Consider the following 17,242-nt stretch of genomic DNA (forward strand, 5'->3'; position numbering starts at 1 on the left):
TGCTCACTGGGCTCTTAGAAGACAGATAGGGGTAAATTAGAGCTAAAGAACAGCACAGAACACTGAGAGCCACAACTGGTGGCTGTAAACAAACTTTATGGGACTGCGGGGAACTTGGCCACGCCCCTGATCGGTGGACATCTGGCTCACTACAGTCACGCTGGACCATGGATGTTGCTGGACCAGACAGTGCCAGACTAGAGAGGTTCAACCTGTAATTATATTCCAACTGATTTACTTTATAATTACACGGTACCAATGAGAAAGTCGCCGTTTGTCAGCCACGGTGTCCTGTGACATGTCTGTATTTTTATGTCTGATTGTAGAAGTTTTTAAGGGAGGTGAAACTTGGGGTGCACAAGACAGATCAGACTCCTGCAAGCGGTACCGTCATCTGGAAAGGTTGAGAGCCACTGGCCTGAAGCCACTTCGAATATAACCAGTGTGACACCTGAGGATTTGGCAGCCCTCTGATTCTGGTTGCTGAGGTTGGGCCAGTATCTTTTTCTTGTAGGGCCAGGGGGGTAAGAGAACACATGTCCTATTAGCTCCTGCTTAGAACGGCATGGGGCATATTTTATTTGTGCACTGCGGACAGGATGGAGCAGCCATTAACAACTGACCACTCGCTCCTGAGTGGGGAATCAAACCGGGAGGAAAGGGACACTAGCAGAGATCACCAGGATGGGCCCATTAGGCATGTGCTGCGGAAGGGCTTGTGATTTCACACAAGGCTGTGACTCAGCCAGGGGGCGAGCAGCCGAAAGGCAGAAGACTGAAGGCAGTGCAGGAATCCACTCCGCCACCTCGGGCACTGGCACGAGGTGAGGGGCACATGGTCTAAGCTCTCAGAACAGCGCCAGCTCACATACCTCCTCCAGCGTCGTCTCCGAGATGCCGTAACTGGAAATGCCCAGGTCGGAGAGACGGTCATCGATTTCATGGAACAGCTCCACAAACGCGCCTTCTCTGGCAGCTTCGTACGGCAAGACGTAGGTTAGCTCATGGCCAATGTCCTCTACCAGCCTCGCCTCAGGAACGTGCTTCATAATGAGGTTGGAGATAACAGAGACGTCTGGAGGAACCAAAACACAAGGTGCCTGCCTTGTTACTCTGCAGGTGACTGGCGATGCCAATTGCAGGGACTAAGGACACAGCCTCAGCAGAACTGTATACAATCCGCTGAAAGGTCAGGTACAGATCCCCAGCAGCTATTTCTATTTGCAGCATCTCTGAGGACACAATCAACAGCCTTGCAAGCCACGTTACGTGAATATGCTCTGTGCAGTGCTACCACCCTGGCCCTTCAATTCTGGTCTAGTTCTGTCGGTAGGGGAAATGCCGTAAGCTTCAGCACTGTGCGTACGTTATGCTTTGCAAGTACTAACTGGTCCTCAAAACCCCAGCAAGAGACTGGTAGGGCAATGCTGTTATCCCCATTTTACAGATCGGGAGACAGAAGCACAGCGGGCGAGTGAGTTGCTCCAGACCAGAGCGATAAGATTCAATCTCCTACGTGCCTTTTCCAGCCCTTACCTATCGTCAGGGTGTCACTTTCATGGTCACTGCCAAGTCCCGCATCTGAACTGCTCTGGGAGACACTGTCCTCCTAGGTACACAGGAAAGGAGGAGAACATAGTAAACTGGATCCAAAGGCAGCCAGCCATCTGCTGCCCCCTCTTTCTAACATCATCCGGAGAGGCCCAGCAATCTGGATGCTTGAGGAAGGGGCTGTCGCACGGAAGATCTTAGTGTTGTTGACTGTGACAAAGGGCTGGGATGAACAGTACCGTTAGAGGCTGTAAGAGGAGATGCCGATATTAGGAGGGATGCATTTAATCTAGTCAGGCCAAAACGCAAAGCTGCCAGCCCTGGCATTAAAGACTCCATGCAAAGAGGCTGTCATGGAGGCCAGCCTCCAATGCAGTGGTTTAACCAGACCCGATGGCAGGCGCAGGACCGAGGTAGGTACAGCTTCTGTGCACTGCTAAGGGATTGCTTTTCGCCTCTTTGACTGCATCGCCGCACCTCTCCGCTGCTGTTTTTTGGCAGCCTTCCGACGTGGTGGAAGGGGAAAGGAGAAAGGAAGTGGAGAGCCACGACAGGACCGCTACCTTTTTCAGGTACGACACCGTGCTGCTGCTGTTCCGGCAGGAGCTCAGCGACGAGTCCACGTCCTTCTTGACCAGGGTCAGGTAATAGCCTGTTCCCAGCTGGTTCTTCAGGAAGAGGGAAGAGCCAACGCAGCACAGCTTGCCGTGAGAGATGATGGCGATCCTGTCCCCCAGGATGTCGGCCTCGTCCATGTGGTGCGTGGACAGAATGATGGTGCGGCCTGTCAATAAAAGAAGAGAAGACGAACACCGATGAGTTTGTAACTCAGCCATATCCATAGCGGATGGGAGTTGCAACCTCTCTGCCCTACCTGTACTGCTAAGAGTCCCTGGTCTGAGAGGCGATGGGACGGAAGACGTTAACAACTACTGCTGCCTTGATTCTCTCCTCTCTTTCATGGCTCAGTCCCCAACCTATTTGTATCGGCTTGTCTTGGTACGCATTTGCAGTGCTAGGAATGGAACCAGTGCAAGCCACACCACCACCAAGTGGACATGCAGCGATCCAAGCAGTGTAAGATGCGGTGCATTTGAATGCCTGACTCACCAGGCCCTGGAGTGAGGGATGAGATTTCAGTGCACCAACAAAAGGTGCCCACTGATTACAATGAGGGCTTTGCCCCAGTGAAGACGGCCAGGGTCAGCTTCTCATCTGAGCTATGACCCCCCTGGAGTTACGCCAGATGTACACCCGTAGGAGTGAAGCCAGAAGTTGCCCTCCTAAGCCCCTTTCCCCAGGGGGAAGTGTCCCCAGAACAGCACTTGCTCTTGAGCGTGGACATGCAATTAAAGAGAAGGGGGTGTCATATGGAGACTGCAAAGAGGGTCTCCTCAATAGGGGATGCAAGTGTCTGGCTGCCCTGAGAGCAGTCACCTCTGGGGCTGTTTGCTGTGGTCTTGTACCATGGCACCCAGTGATTTGCAGTGGCACATTAGTAACGAGTCGCTCATGCAGCAAGCAAAGGTAGAACAATGCGCTTTATCTTAGCCACCCGGGACCTTTTGCTTCCAGCCGTAACTGGGTAGAAGGGCAGATACCTTGGCGATACTTCAGAAGCAGCTCCCAGATCCCTCGGCGAGAGTAAGGATCCACCCCTGCTGTTGGCTCGTCCAGAATGACCACCTTTGATCCCCCCACGAAGGCCAAGGCCACCGACAGCTTCCTCTGCATGCCACCTGCCAAGCGAGAGAAGGATTCAGGCTGGAGGAGAGCGAGCTGTGCCGGACGGTGCCGTGGGAGAGACGGCGAGGGGGCGAGCGCCAGAGCCCCCGCCCTCTGAACACAAATGCCTTCCGAAGCCACCTGTGCACACAGCTGACATGAGACCCGTGAAGGGCTGGCGTGGCCGGACCTACCCGAGAGTTTGCTGGTTCTCGCTTTGAGTTTGTGAGGCAGGCCAACATCCGTCACCATCTGCTGCATCTCCTCTTTCACCTTTTTTTCTGACAGCCCTTTCAGGCGAGCGTAGAACCAGATGTGTTCTTCCACAGTCAGCCTGTGGGTAGGGAGCAGAACCAGAAGGGCGCTACCTTCAATTGAACTCATTACAGAAACCATGCTTATAGAGACAGGAATATATTGCACCAGGCTAGGATTTTTGGAAGCGACAAATGATTTTGGGGACTCAACCTGGGACCCCTTAACAGGAACCTGACAGTCAGAGGGAAAGTGCTGGATTAACTGCTTGGACTCCCAAACACAGAGACACCAAAATCATCAGTCGCTTTGGACAATTTTGGCCTTTTCTTTTCAATGATGGAAGAAACAGTTTCTAAAAAGGAAACTGGGCCAGTGGTCTCAATAGACGTGCAAGGAATTGCAGAAAGAACACCGATCCAGCTAAGAATAAAACAGAACCTACTTCTGCCCTGCTATGGGTTCTGAATACCTCCATCTCTGAACTATCCCTGGCCACATGCACAAACAGCACCTGCGGGGTGGAAGTAACCCCCAGGGTAAGGCATGTTCCCGGGTTTGATCCCAAGGGGTGCAGTGTTTCCCATGCAACACCAACAACCCTCATCTTCCATTGAATATTATGTTCCAGATCCGCAGTTGTAACCAGTCCACTCAACTGAGCTATGCTGATTTAAAGCACCGAGGAGCTTGCCAAACATGGTACATGTGAGCATCCTGATTCTTGGTTCATACCCATTCACCATATATTGGAGCTATTTCATTGCTCCACTGCCTTCAAACAGCAGCCTTTACGCCTCTTGTGAATGATATGAACCTAAGAACGGCCATACTGGGTCAGACCAAAGGTCCATCTAGTCCAGTATCTAGTCTTCTGACAGTGGCCAATACCAGATGCCCCAGAGGGACTCATCAAGTGACCCCTCTCCTGCATCCATTTCCAGCCTCTGACAGAGACTAGGGACATCATTCCTACCCATCCTAGCTAATAAGTATTGATAGACCTAATCTCCATGAATGTATCTAGTTCTTTTTTGGAACCCTGTTAAAGTCCTGGTCTCCACAACATCCTCTGGCAAGGAGTTCCACAGGTTGACTGTGGACACTTACCTCTACTTCTAGACACATAGTCACTAGCCACTGCCTCACAGAGTGGCTCTGACTCACACAAGTCTGTGAGAGACCAGCAGTGGGCCCAGTGCCCTAGAAGGTGTCAATGTCAGAAAACTAGACAGGGAACCCGCGATCAATTTTAAATAAACCCCCACACCTTTCTGCTGTGTGTTCCAGACCCCGTCTCTGCGTTTCCCGGCTGCTACTCACATGTCAAAGAGGACATTGTGCTGGGGACAGACGCCCAAGTTCTGCCGGATGGTGCTGAGCTCGGAGCGGATATCTCTGCCCAGGATGAAGGCCGTGCCCGAGGTCGGAGGAAATAAGCCCGTTAATATGGACCTGAAGGACAAATGCAGCACAGGGTAAGTACTCTCCGAAATGTCACAGCACGATCCAAACCCAAGAGGAGGCTGGTTCCACATGTGCCAGGGAATGATAGGGTAACGGCTAGGAGAGGGTCTTGGGGAAGTCCCGTATCATGGGATCACTCCTTTAAGGAAATCAGAAAAATCTCTCACACAAGAGCTTTTGGTTTTAAAGGGAGCTGGACTGAACCACAAAATGTTGGTCCTGTGGGAGAAAAGTATCCTCCCTAAAAGCTTGTAATGCTTTCAGAACTCATGTCCTTCTTCTGATAAAGTAGGATCACAAAGGGAGCTACCCAAAAGGGCTGCTGACACTGTACCGAGTCAGCCATAGCTTTGATCTGGCACTGCGACCATTCACTGGCAACAAACGGTTCCATTCCCCGATATCAGGGTATTCCATGGGCCAGAGTCTCAGCAGGTGTGAATCCGCATCACTCTCCCGAAGCAGCAGAGGCACACAGATTTACACCGGCCGAGTCTCTGTCCTTGCAGTTTTAATCTATGCAGCCAGCCGCACACCTGTATTAGGTTGTCATGCTCAGCAAAACCACAAGGGCTCAGAACCTCTCCTCAGAGCTCCTTCCCCACTCTTAAAAATATTGCCCTTACATAGTGGTGGTCTTCCCAGCTCCATTGTGTCCCAGAAAGGAGGTGATCTGCCCCTCATAGAAATTCAGTGTCAGCCCGTCCACAGCCACCTTCTTGCCATCACGATAAATCTTCACCAGGTTCTGAATGGAGACCCCCAGGCTAAGGTGCGAGGGTTCCTCCTCCATGCAGTCTGCGAGAAGACAAAGCAATCAGCAAGGCAGCGTAGAACAGGCACCGATATTAATACCCGTCTTTCCATGGCCGATGAGGACCCACAGTGACTTGGAACCTCTAGGGAGCTTTTTAATATTCCTTCCCAGGGTGGAATCCCTGCATGGAGGTTGACATAAGCGTGGCAGTACTTAATTCTTTGGAGGCCAGATGAAAGGGCCTGACCCAATGCCAGATATAGCCGGGGAAAGGGATCCACTGACTCCAGCCAGGCCAGAGAGGAGAGGACCCAGTCCTGTGAGAGACAGCTCACTGGTTCATGCCTCGATGCCAAAGGAGAGTCCAACCCTGCCTGCCTTGATTGGGCAAGATTTCCAGTGATATGTGTAAACATAAGAATGGCCATACCGGGTCAGACCAAAGGTCCATCCAGCCTAGTTCCCAGTCTGCCGACAGTGGCCAATGCCAGGTGCCCCAGAAGGAGGGAACAGAAAAGGTAATGCTCACATGATCTCTCCCGTCCCCCACCTCCAGAGAGGCTAGACCTCCATTCCTACCTATCCTGGCTAACATGGGCCTAACCTCCATGAATCGATCTAGCTCTTTTTTGAACCCTGTTAAAGTCCTAGCCTTCACCACATCCTCTGGCAAGGAGTTCCACAGGTTGACTGTGCACTGAGTGAAGACAAACTTCCTTTTGCATGTGGGTGTTTTTATGGCACAATCACACTCCCATTCTGTTCATTATCCACCAAACGAAGAGTGACTAGGACAGAAGCAGCTTTAATTTCCCAATGTCCTTTCACCCTGCCCCTACTCAGAGCAAGTCCCCACCTTCATTCATTTAATCCCAAGCACCTGCCTTCTGGCCCCACGCAGCGCAGACACTTACTCTCCGAGGGCCCTTTGTGCTCCGGGCGAGTGTGCCTCCTCTCCTCAGACTCCTCCCCGCACCAATAGGACTTCGTGAAGGGGAAGTACCAGGGCCTGGGAATTCCATACTGGCCTAAACAGAGAGGAAAACAGCCGTGTGAGCCCAGCAAAATCCGCCCTAACGTCTCTCCATTTAAAGGGGCCGGGCAGGTACTCAAGGGTTGCATCTCCTGCTGTCAGGCCCCGGAGAGCAGCAGCACGCATGTGAGACGGTGAAAACCCCCCTTCTAGAACAAAACCTGGTGATGGACTAAGAGAGAGATTTTAGACAGGTGGGGAATTGGCAACGTTACAGCCAATCTTCCCGAATCGCACTGTAGTCTACCAGCTAACCTCTCTGGAGGCGCTGCCCATGCTGTGCCAGGTACAAGCGTCCTCAGCGCCTCGGGACTGAAGAGGCCGAGAATCTCATAGGAGGCGCCTGCCTTGGCTGAGCTGAGCCCCCGTTCCCTGTATAAAGGGAAGTGATGCTCACCGGTCCTGGTGAACCATTAACGTTTGGGGGCGGGAGCGACTCCCTGCCTGCTGTGGGACCCGTTGCTCCAGCGTCCGGAGCAGCCTGTGTCCATGGGGAGCCTGGGTGCCCTGCAGGCAGCTCCTGCCTATGGTGGCGAGGCTATTCCAGCCCTTTCTCGGCAGGCAGCAGGGAGAAAGGAGGCTTGCTTCATCCCAGTGGGGCTGGCATGGCCCACCCCCCACGCCTCTTTTAATTGGTTTAATGGTTAACCGGTTAACCAATTAAATGGAATTTTACATCCCTAATATGGGGCCACTTGGACACTGTCCAGAGTCACCTTGGCGGCTTTGACATGACGACAATGGTAGTGAGGTGGGGCCCTTCCAAAACAGATGCCGCTGTATTATCAGCTCTGCCTGGAACATGAAACACTCCGGACAAAGGGGCAGGAAAAGACAGGCTGCAGCAGGAGCAGAACACCATGTCTCCAGGCGAGAGCAAACGGCTCACCTGGGAAGACAGACTCAAAGTACCAGGTCATCACCCCGTAGAGGAAGGTATCGAACAGCATCATGATGGCCGACGTGGTCAGATTAAAGCCATCTTCTTCCAGGGGGCTTTCGAAGAGGTTGTCCCACTGCACGCCGATCCCCTGCTCCTCAAACAAGGCAAAGTACTCGCAGCCAAACCCAAAGGCGACCGGGGACAGCAGGCTCTAAGGGGGCAAGAGGTTCACGCTCGTGAGACCGTTCACCAACTCATCTCTTCACCTTTAGAAATAAACGTTAGCTCAGCCCTCATGCTAACGTCCTGACTCAGAAGTCAAAGGCTGGAATCCTGGCCCTACTGAGGTCATGGGCAAAATTCCAGGTGGAGCCAGCAAGCTCCGGTTGCCTAATGTTGTCCTTCCACAGCCTTCCTGAGTTTGAAGGCTTGACTCCTACTCAAACATGCCCGGGTCTGTGCTGCACTGAGAAGAGACTGAAACAAGGAGCGGTGGTAGAGAGAACAATGCGGTAGAACAAGTGGGTGTAGGTGTGTATCGACATTCGATTTCGTCAGCCATTTGGTTGCCCAGTTACCCAGTTTAGTGAGATCCCTTTGTAACTCCTTGCAGTGAGCTTTGGACTTACCTGTCTTCTGCAAACTTTGCCTCTGCACATTTTACCCCTTATTCCAGATCATTTATAAATATGTTGAACAGCACTGAAACCAGTACAGATCCCTGGGGAACCCCCTATTACCGTTCTTCGTTCTGAACACTGACCGTTTATATCTACCTTTTGTTTTCTTGTCTTCTAACCAATTACTGGTCCATGAAAGGACCATCCCTCTTACCCTTTGATAGCTTACTTTGCTTAAGAGGTTTTGGTGAGGTACCTTCTCAGGGCTTTCTGAAAGTCCAAGTACGCTATTGCCACAGGATCACCCTTGTCCACGTATTTGTTGACCCATTAAAGAATTCTAATTGATTGGTGAGACATGATTTCCCTTTACAAAAACCATATTGACTCTTCCCTCACAAATCGTGTTCAGCTACCTGGCTGATAATTCTGTTCTATACTATAGTTTCAACCAATTTGCCTGGTACTGAAGTTAGGCTTATCAACCTGTAACTGTTTAATATATCAGTTTGTTCCAAAACCTCTCTAACAGCGCCTCAATCTGGGACAATTCTTCAGATTTTTGTCACCTAAAAAGAATTGCTCAGATGTGGGATTCTCCTTAATAAGTTCCACATTGAAGACCTGTTGCAATAATTTATTTAGTTTCTCCACAAGGCCACATGTTCCTTGACTGTCCAGTGACTGGTTGTTTGGCAGGCTTCCTGCTTCTGATATACTTAAACTTCTTTTTTTTTTTTTTTTTTTTTGCTATTAGTTTCTGAGTCTTTTGCTAATTGCTTTTCAGATTCTCCTTTGGCCTGCTTAATTATATTTTCACACTTAATGTGCTAGTGTTCCTACATTATTAGGACTTAGTAGGATTTGACTTCCAATTCTTAGAGGATGCCCTTTTGCCTTTAACCATTTCTTTTACTTTCTGGTTTAACCATGGTGACACTTTTTTGCTCCTTGTACTAGCCTGAGAGGTTCTCAAAAACCTCCATATCTCCATGATGGTCACTCATCCCTCTCTGTACTGTGGTCATGGAAGTGTCCAGAGAGTCCCAGATTTTGATGCCAGAAGCGACCATCAAGATTACTTAGACTGATCACCTCCTAAACACAACCTGTGGAATTCCACCCAGTGCTCCTGGCCCTGAGACTAGATCTGGGCCACTACTGAAGAACGTGGTGCTATTCTGTGGCGACACAGTGCCTCAATGGCAGTTCTTCAGGCTGGTCTGCTGAAGACTGGGGGTTTGGTTTGGTTCCTCCCTCTCTTGCTGCCCAGACGACTAGACCAGAGAAGGGGGGAAGGGAGGGGGTGTTGAGAGCAGCCCCCCCCACCACAATGTGGTGGAGAATCTCTAAAGGGAGGCTCTCAGGTGGACGGGCATCTAGGGGAGGGCAACTGAAGGGCCTGATCTGGTGGCAAATGAGCAATCTCACATGAGCAGCAGTGGGGCAGGATCAGACCTGGCAGCAGCAGACCGTAAAGAGCATGCTCAAAAGTCCCTTCCCACCCCCAGCTCCTGGATCACTATCAAACCCAGAAAGTTCTCCATCTGTGCCAGCTCGGGTGGCCCTTAGCCGAGTGGAAACCAAAGGGCTCTTGCATACTGCAGCCCCACCCAGCCCAAGAGCCCCCGAGCGCGTCGCTGGCCCCGGCACAATATTCAGCACTCCTCCTCCTCTGCAGCTCGCCCCGCGCCACTCACCGCGAACATTTTGAGCGAGAAGCCCACGTAGTCCTGCCAGGCGACGCACAGCACGTAAGGCAGGTAGAGGGTGAAGTAAATGATGCCCCCACAGGCTGTCGCCAGGTTGGCCCTGGAGAACATGGTGCTGATGAGGAAGCACTGCGAGATGGTCACCACGGCGAAGACGGAGAGGAAGACAAACACCACGCTGGGGTCGCTGTAGGGCAGCAGGTTCCCCACCTGGGCAAGGAGGAGGCGCGTGTCACAAGTTGCACAGGGCGTGCTCAGAGGCCCTCAGCAGGGCCCGCTTGCAGAATGTAGTTCCATAACTACCCTTGTGTGGCGCTAGCCCCAGCGGGCCCTGGGGACTGTGACACCGCAGGAGGGGCATTTTGCCCTGGGCATGGCTCTCAGCACACTGAGGAACACTGCAGCAATTAGCTAAAGCACCCGTTATTTTAAATCGGTGGTTTCAACCAGGGGTTCCTGGGGGTACATCAACTCATCTAGCTATTTGCCTAGTTTTACAAGCTACATAAAAAGCACTAGCAGAGTCAGCAAACACTAAAAATTTCATGCACTGACTGGCTCTCTACACTCCCCACTGAAGTGTACGTACAATCGTTATATTCCAGTTGATTTACTGTGTAATTATATGGTACGAACGAGAAAGCAGGCCCTTTCTCAGTCACAGCGTGCTGTGGGTTTTGGTCCCATTTGGTAAGCGAGCTGTTGTGAGGTGAGACGAAACGTGCGGGGAGTCCAAGACAAATCAGACTCCAGAAAGAGCTACAGTCGTCTGGGAAGGGGTGTTTTACATCACGTCAGCCTCGTTTTGGAACCCAGAGGCCCTTCCTAGTGAGTCACTGGCCTGATCCAAGTTCCTAGACTATGAATTAACCCCAGAGCTGGTCACCGGGCTGATCGTCAGCCTTACGCTGCCCCCCAGGAAATCAAAGCTGCTGGGCGGGGAGAGAGAGCCACCGCGCCCACCTCACCTTCAGGATCAGCACCAGAAGCCCAGCGCTCATGAGGAGGGGGATGAGGCTGCTGATGAACCAGCTGAACCAGAGGATGCCGTTGTCCAGGCCCATGATGCGCATGGTCTCCTTCAGCCGGGCTTCCTTCTCGTACACGATGCCCTTGATGATCACCGCCACCGAGTAGATCCACGCCAGAGTCATGAAGAGGGGCATGGAGCGGCTCATGACCCGCAGGAATCTGGTGGCAAGAACCGGGCGGGGGGACACTGCTGTGGTCCTTTGCTTGACAGAGAGTCCCCTGGGGCTGCAGGGTGCCCTGCAGGCGCTGAGGAGGAGGAGGATCGTTGCTCCTCATGGTTCCCGTCAGGGCCAGGGCCCCATTGTGCAGAGCAAAGCAGGCACCCCGGGCCATGGCTTTGCCTGCTGTAACCTGGCGGAGCTCCCTGGGGGAGCGAGCAGCAGGGCTGTGCTTTATGACCCTTCCAGACCAGTCCCCAGCCACTTCCAGGCCCGGCTACAACTCAGCAAGCCTGGCTAGTGCAGAGGGAGCGGGGACTCTCTGGCCCCTCCATTGCTGGAGGCCTGGCCAGGCACTGAGAAGGAGTCACGCAGCACTGCCCAGAGGATGCACCTCCCCCACCCACTAACAGCTGGGAGGCACCATCCTCTGCACAGCTCTCCTGGGGCAGGGCCTCCATGCACCGTTCCCTTCGGGCCCCTGCACAGAGCGATCCAGCCAATCCCACCCTCTGGAGCTTGCCCATGCCCCAGTGCGGGAATGCCCAGGCCCCACTGGACCAAATCAGCTGGTCCCAGCCTGCCCCTGTCAAAGCCACCGGTGCCCAGTCACTCAGGATCCGGCACAGACCCTGCAGCCGGGTCACCCTGCCGCAGAACTTACATATCGTCCACGTAGCAGGGGTAGGGCATCTGCTGCACGTAGACGCCGGTCTTCTTCTCCGCGCCCGTCAGCGCCCTGATGATCGCCTGCTCCACCACGTCCTGTAGGTACGCGAAGCCGCCCCAGACGTACCGCATGTCTTCAAAGGGGTCGGCACGAGGCCCCGGGTCCCAGTACCTGAGCCAGGGGAACCAAGACCCCCCCTGTCAGATATCCGCTCAGCGTCTCCCCACCCCTCCCCGCAGAAGGCGGCCGGGCAGCACTCACCCGTCCTTAATCTTGTTTGTCCTTTCCACGTTGTCGATGTCCATCCGCAGCTTGTACCTGATGTGAGGCGGCAGCCCCGCGCTGCTCGGGCCGATGTCAGGGAAGACGATGCCGGCCCAGAACTTCCTCTCGTCCAGCAGCTCCATGGACCTGTTGATGAGCCGCACCTCTGTGGCCACGGGCTCCAGCTTGTCCAGGTTGACACACTAAGTGGAGAGAGCGTCGTAAGCATGTCGGTGTCCACGGAGCACGTGGATTCCATGGCTGCGACAGTGATCTCACACCCTCGCAGCCGCCTGCACCTCGGAGCTACAACACCCGGCCATTCCTCTGCAGAGGTGGCACGCAAGGGACTCAAAAGAGCCGCTGCAGCTTCTACTGCAGTCGCTGAATAATACCTGGGACCAGTGAGACCAGCCACTGGCAGCTGCCCTTAGGGGTGGGGCAGGACTGTCACTGGGAACACGCAAGAGCAGAGTTTTTTCAAAGCTGGAGGTCTGAAGTTAGGCTGTTCTGCCAGTACATTGGTACCTCCACAAGCAGGCTAAGGAGGACTCTTTTCAGACCCCTGATTTTTTAAACTGTGGCTGCAGGGTTTTATGTCTTTCTTGACCCAAATCTCCTAGGAGCACTAATGGTGCGAAGCACAACACTGCAACCCCCCCATAAGCATGAGCTTTTTGCAATAGGACTCTCTGAGCCCCGTGGCCCAGAGCACGGCTTGGCCGTGTTCTGCTGGATGTACATCTGCAAAAGCGCTCTGCTGTCCGGGGCAGCGCGGCCGTTATCGGACCTGCACGTAGGCTCACCTCCATGAAGCGGGAGATGGTTAGCACAGCTTGGTCGGTCTCATTGAAGGCATCCTTCCAGGTGTACGCGGAGCCGTTCACGGATTGAACGTCCTCCGGGGACTTTGCCAGGAACAGGGACACATCTTGAACCGTCCAGTTGGAGCCGCTCAAGTGAGCGTCCCAGAGGTCTTTGCTCTTCAGCAACGACTGCAAGAGGGAAATAACGGCCGTTAGGGGTTCCCCCCAGCCAGGCAGAGATTCTACCCTTTCCCCTTGCACCTGGGAGCCCAACACTGGACAAGGACCAAGAGGGGAGAGTTTGCTGAGCACGACTTCCCCGCTGCATGTCCTGTTACCGATTCTGCCAGAGTCTGGGACTTCCACCGGAGGAGCCGCATTCCCCGAGTGCAGCATCGCCCTGACTGCAGTGCGACGGGATGAAAACTCCCAGGGGAAGAGAACATTCGGGGTTGTCGCAGAATGGGGGGTATCACACGTGGCCTGGCCGAGGGGCCTTGTGTGGCAACGTGTTAGAAGACTGAAGGCTACACCCAGGCTAAACTGTAATCCAAACAGGAATCTCCTAATCTCTCTCACTCCCTACAGCAGTGTTTCTTAAACTGTGTTCCAGGGAACATCGGCGTGCCACGAGGCAGTCGGAGATGTGCCACGGAAAACAACAGATTTCAAAATGGCCGCCTTTTTTTTTTTCTGCTCAACAAAACCTAAAAAAAACAAAACCTCCTAAAAAAAACCATTCTTTGGTGTTCTTCGGTCTTAAAAAGTTTAAGAAACACTGCCCTACAGGCCTGTTCTCTCTACTGCAGGTGGAGGGCAGCAGAGAACCCCACACAGCCTGCGTAAGGACACAGTAAAATACTGTCCCAGACTCACAGGCACATTTGAGAACAACAGTTCTCCAGCGGGTGGCAGCCTTGCTCAGGTCTCTGGAAAGCGAGAAAAGCTGCCAAAAAAACAAGCCAACCAAACGAAAAAGCAGTCACTGGAAAGCAGAGAAGCGCAGAGAAAGAAAGAAATTTTTTTCCAGATAATCGGTGGCTGCTAAGAGCTGCCGACACCTTCCAAACATTTCGTTGATTTGAGCAGAGACAAGGGGAGGGGAGGATTGAACGTAGCTGGGAATTCGGTTCCCAAGGTGCTAACTGTAAGCAGGCCGACCCTAGGTGTATTTACTGTACGTTATAGTCTCCTTCAGCCGGCTACAGTTATAGTACACTGTTGCTCCGGAAGCAAAGAGGCTACACAAGGAAAAATTACTAGCTGAACAATCTGCTGTGAGTTTTTACGCTCCTACTGTCCCTTTATTTCCAAGTTCTCTCACAGGCAGAGGGGTTAATAATACTAAAGGGAAGGGACTATCCCAAACATGCAGGACAGATAATAAAACACAAGGACGAGGGCTGTTAGACATGCCCTCAGCGTGACAGCATACTGACCCGGATCAGGTCCATCTCTGCACTGCTTTCCATGAACGTCCAAATCTTCGGGCTGATCTCCTGCCACATCCCTCCTAGATCCCGGAACACACCCAGCTCCTGGAAAGTCCTGTTCACCTGCCGGCAAAGGGGAAGGGTTATTCCCAAACCTCAGCACCGCAGGGCGGAGCAGCCATAGGCCAGGTGGGCAGTGCGCTACAAATTGCACTGCCCGAGTGGGAACAGCAGCACTACAGCTACTGCACAGAAAGGAATCGTGCGTTTGAAGGGAAAATAGAACAAGCTGGTACACTGGTGTGTCCGGACCATTAACGCCTTTGCAGGCCACGTTCTCTGGCTGGCTCTCTCATGGGTGTGCATGGGGAGGAGCGTTCCAAAAGCCTGCCCACCCCCCAAGTCCACTTTCCGCAGTAGGGCCATCCAAGAAAGCCCAAGGACCACTGCTTCCCAGGCTGCCAGAGAACATCGGCAGCATAAGAGCCTCTGTACCAGCTCTGCACTCCAGGACAATCACCTTTGTACTTGAGGGTTGCCGTGTGAGCGGATTGAACCAGCAGTAGGGCCACATTAAACCGTCTCCGTAAACAACACTGCGATTTGCATGGACGGGCCTGGCCCCATCTCTCCTGTGCTGCTTGCCCGGGGGGACAGGATCCCACAGCCTACCTCGCTCATGACCTTCCTCGTGACTGGCGTGTCAGGCGTGTACAGGATCTTCCCAATAAGCAAAGGCTTCAGCGCCCTCCAGATAATCCGGGAGAGCGGGCTGGATTCCAAGTTCTTCAGCAGCTCGTTGCAGTAGGGTGCTGACCAGGGAGAGAACGCGCACGAGCCATGTTAGAGGCGCAAGTATCCACCAGCTCCCAGGCGCTTACTCCCAGGCCAAGGTGTCACCCACACAAGGCTGGATTAAGGGGGGAGCTAGCCGGGCAGCTGCCCGGGGTGCCAACCTATGGGGGGCGCTGATTGAAGTGGTAAGGGGAGCCGCGCGCCCGCTGTGCAACTATGGCTTGGTCTGACACTGCTCCCACATGTTGCATTTTAAAAAACGGAAACCTCTGGGCCTCAGCTACAAACCCCGAGCTGCACAACTTGACCAGGAACCCAACCCACATCACTGCGGCAGGAATCACCCCGTGTCCACAGTGAAAACCAGGCATCCATGCCCAAGGACTGCTTGCTAATTACAAAGCCCGGTTCAATCAAAACAGCACATCGAAGGCCACATTTTCCAAGGCTCAGTAGCCCTAAAATGGGGGTCAGCTTTGCAGCAGGGCTCAGCTCCCCATGTGCACCCACGTGCCGGTGAAGAGGAAGCGGAAGCCTCTAAGAACCCTCGCACGTGTAACGTGAACGGGCCGGTTACTTACTTGTAGAATTGTCATAGAAATTAGCTGCATCCTCCTCGGTGCTGTTGCCTCCGAACAGGGCTTTGTAGTTGTTGTCCTCATACCAGTTGAGAGATTTGATTTTCAGCCCTCCTCCTTCCGGATGGCCACACACAATGCGCGATACCGCTTGGTAGATCTGGGTAGAGGAGCTTGTGGCATTCACATTGGTCAGAAACATCACCTCCTGCCGCATGTCGCTCCAGCTTTTCATGCTGGCCAGCTGCAATGCACAAGGGGAGGGACACAAAGGGCTTGTGTGTTTCACTTGCACCGAACAGATATTTTGATTGCGGAGCATTTGCCTCCAGAATCACCTGATCTAACGGAATGAACCATCTATGTGAAACAGACCTTTGAAATGCACAAGGGCACTATTGGGGGAGGGGGACTTGCACTCAGGAAATGCCCCATGTACGCGGCCAAGTAGGGACACTGACTTTTGTTGCACCATCTCCTTTATTCTGCATTTTTCACTGACCCTACACACAGTCCTTAGCCCCTGGCCTCTTGGCTCCTTCTGGCTGCAACACCATTCACATTTCAGCACGAGCCCTTGTTCTGGCTGCACAAGGGGGGGGGGGGGGAGGGAGAGAATGAGCCATAAGGAGATGTGGGGAAACAACAGAGTCAGACTAATCAGACGCAGCGATACAGGGCCCCGTTCTCTGCTAGTGTAGAAGGGTTTTCTGAAATCCATCAGCAAGCAGCTAAATTACACAGTAGCTAGAGATGTGGTGATAGCCGAGTTGGTCCCAGGAGGTGGGTGAGATAATATATTTTATTGGCCCTACGCCTGATGGTCAGAGAGAGACGCTTTTGGAGCTATACATAAGTGCTCTGAAGAAGAGTTCTGTGTAGCTCAAAGGCTCATCTCTTTCACCCACAGATGTCAGTCCAATAAAAGCTATTACCTCACCCACCTTTTGTCTACAATAACCAGAAGGCATAATTGCCACCCAAATTCCTCCTGACCTGTCAACAGGCAGCTGCCCTCATGTTCTGCATTGCGAGGCAGCATGCTAGCCTGGTCCTGACATGGTCACGTCAATCCGTATTTGCAGTCTGAACCCACGAGCTCCAGAGTCCGAGTCAGACAAGTATTCAAATGGGGCGGGAGGGCTGAACAAAGTAATCAAGGCCTTTCTGTGCAGTGACTGGCCTTTTAACGCAATGGCCATCTTGCGCCCCTCTTCCCTGCCCCCTCTCCTCAAGTGCTGATTTGACATTTTCACACACGGGTGGAAACACATAGTTCTAGCAGCAAAGCCAAGCCTAGACTTAACCTTCGAGAAGGGCCTGATTTTGTGAAAGTTCTGGGCACCCAATCAGACTGCTTTGCCTCAAGTTTGGACACCCAGAAAATCACTACTCACTTTTGCTGACCTTGGGGCATAGGCACATTGATCGTGCAGTCTGGGAGGACTCATTTTATACCACTGATTGGTAAAGAAAGAGATTAGATGAATGAAGCAGACAAAC

General features: G+C 52.9%; 1 protein-coding gene across 3 annotated transcripts in view; it reads right to left on the reverse strand.

Annotated features, from left to right (window-relative positions):
* The window catches only part of ABCA1 (ATP binding cassette subfamily A member 1), a 121,683-nt gene that overhangs the window by 28,065 nt on the left and 76,376 nt on the right, over positions 1 to 17,242 (reverse strand). For all 3 annotated transcript variants that reach the window (XR_012904577.2, XM_075931352.2, XM_075931353.2), the window contains exons 9-25: positions 15,743 to 15,983; positions 15,039 to 15,178; positions 14,373 to 14,489; positions 12,934 to 13,122; positions 12,125 to 12,330; positions 11,858 to 12,034; positions 10,972 to 11,194; positions 9,992 to 10,213; positions 7,678 to 7,882; positions 6,670 to 6,783; positions 5,625 to 5,796; positions 4,855 to 4,986; positions 3,471 to 3,610; positions 3,153 to 3,290; positions 2,115 to 2,335; positions 1,537 to 1,609; positions 873 to 1,075 (exon numbers count right to left, since the gene is read on the reverse strand). Coding sequence is in view for 2 of the 3 variants with exons in the window: in XM_075931352.2 (XP_075787467.2) it covers positions 873 to 1,075; positions 1,537 to 1,609; positions 2,115 to 2,335; positions 3,153 to 3,290; positions 3,471 to 3,610; positions 4,855 to 4,986; positions 5,625 to 5,796; positions 6,670 to 6,783; positions 7,678 to 7,882; positions 9,992 to 10,213; positions 10,972 to 11,194; positions 11,858 to 12,034; positions 12,125 to 12,330; positions 12,934 to 13,122; positions 14,373 to 14,489; positions 15,039 to 15,178; positions 15,743 to 15,983 (2,913 nt within the window). In the remaining variant the exon portion in view is untranslated. The remainder of the gene's footprint in view (positions 1 to 872; positions 1,076 to 1,536; positions 1,610 to 2,114; positions 2,336 to 3,152; positions 3,291 to 3,470; positions 3,611 to 4,854; positions 4,987 to 5,624; positions 5,797 to 6,669; positions 6,784 to 7,677; positions 7,883 to 9,991; positions 10,214 to 10,971; positions 11,195 to 11,857; positions 12,035 to 12,124; positions 12,331 to 12,933; positions 13,123 to 14,372; positions 14,490 to 15,038; positions 15,179 to 15,742; positions 15,984 to 17,242) is intronic.

The sequence above is a fragment of the Pelodiscus sinensis genome, chromosome 6, assembly GCF_052426305.1.
Source record: "Pelodiscus sinensis isolate ZL-2025 chromosome 6, ASM5242630v1, whole genome shotgun sequence".
In the NCBI taxonomy this organism is placed as follows: Eukaryota; Metazoa; Chordata; order Testudines; family Trionychidae; genus Pelodiscus; species Pelodiscus sinensis.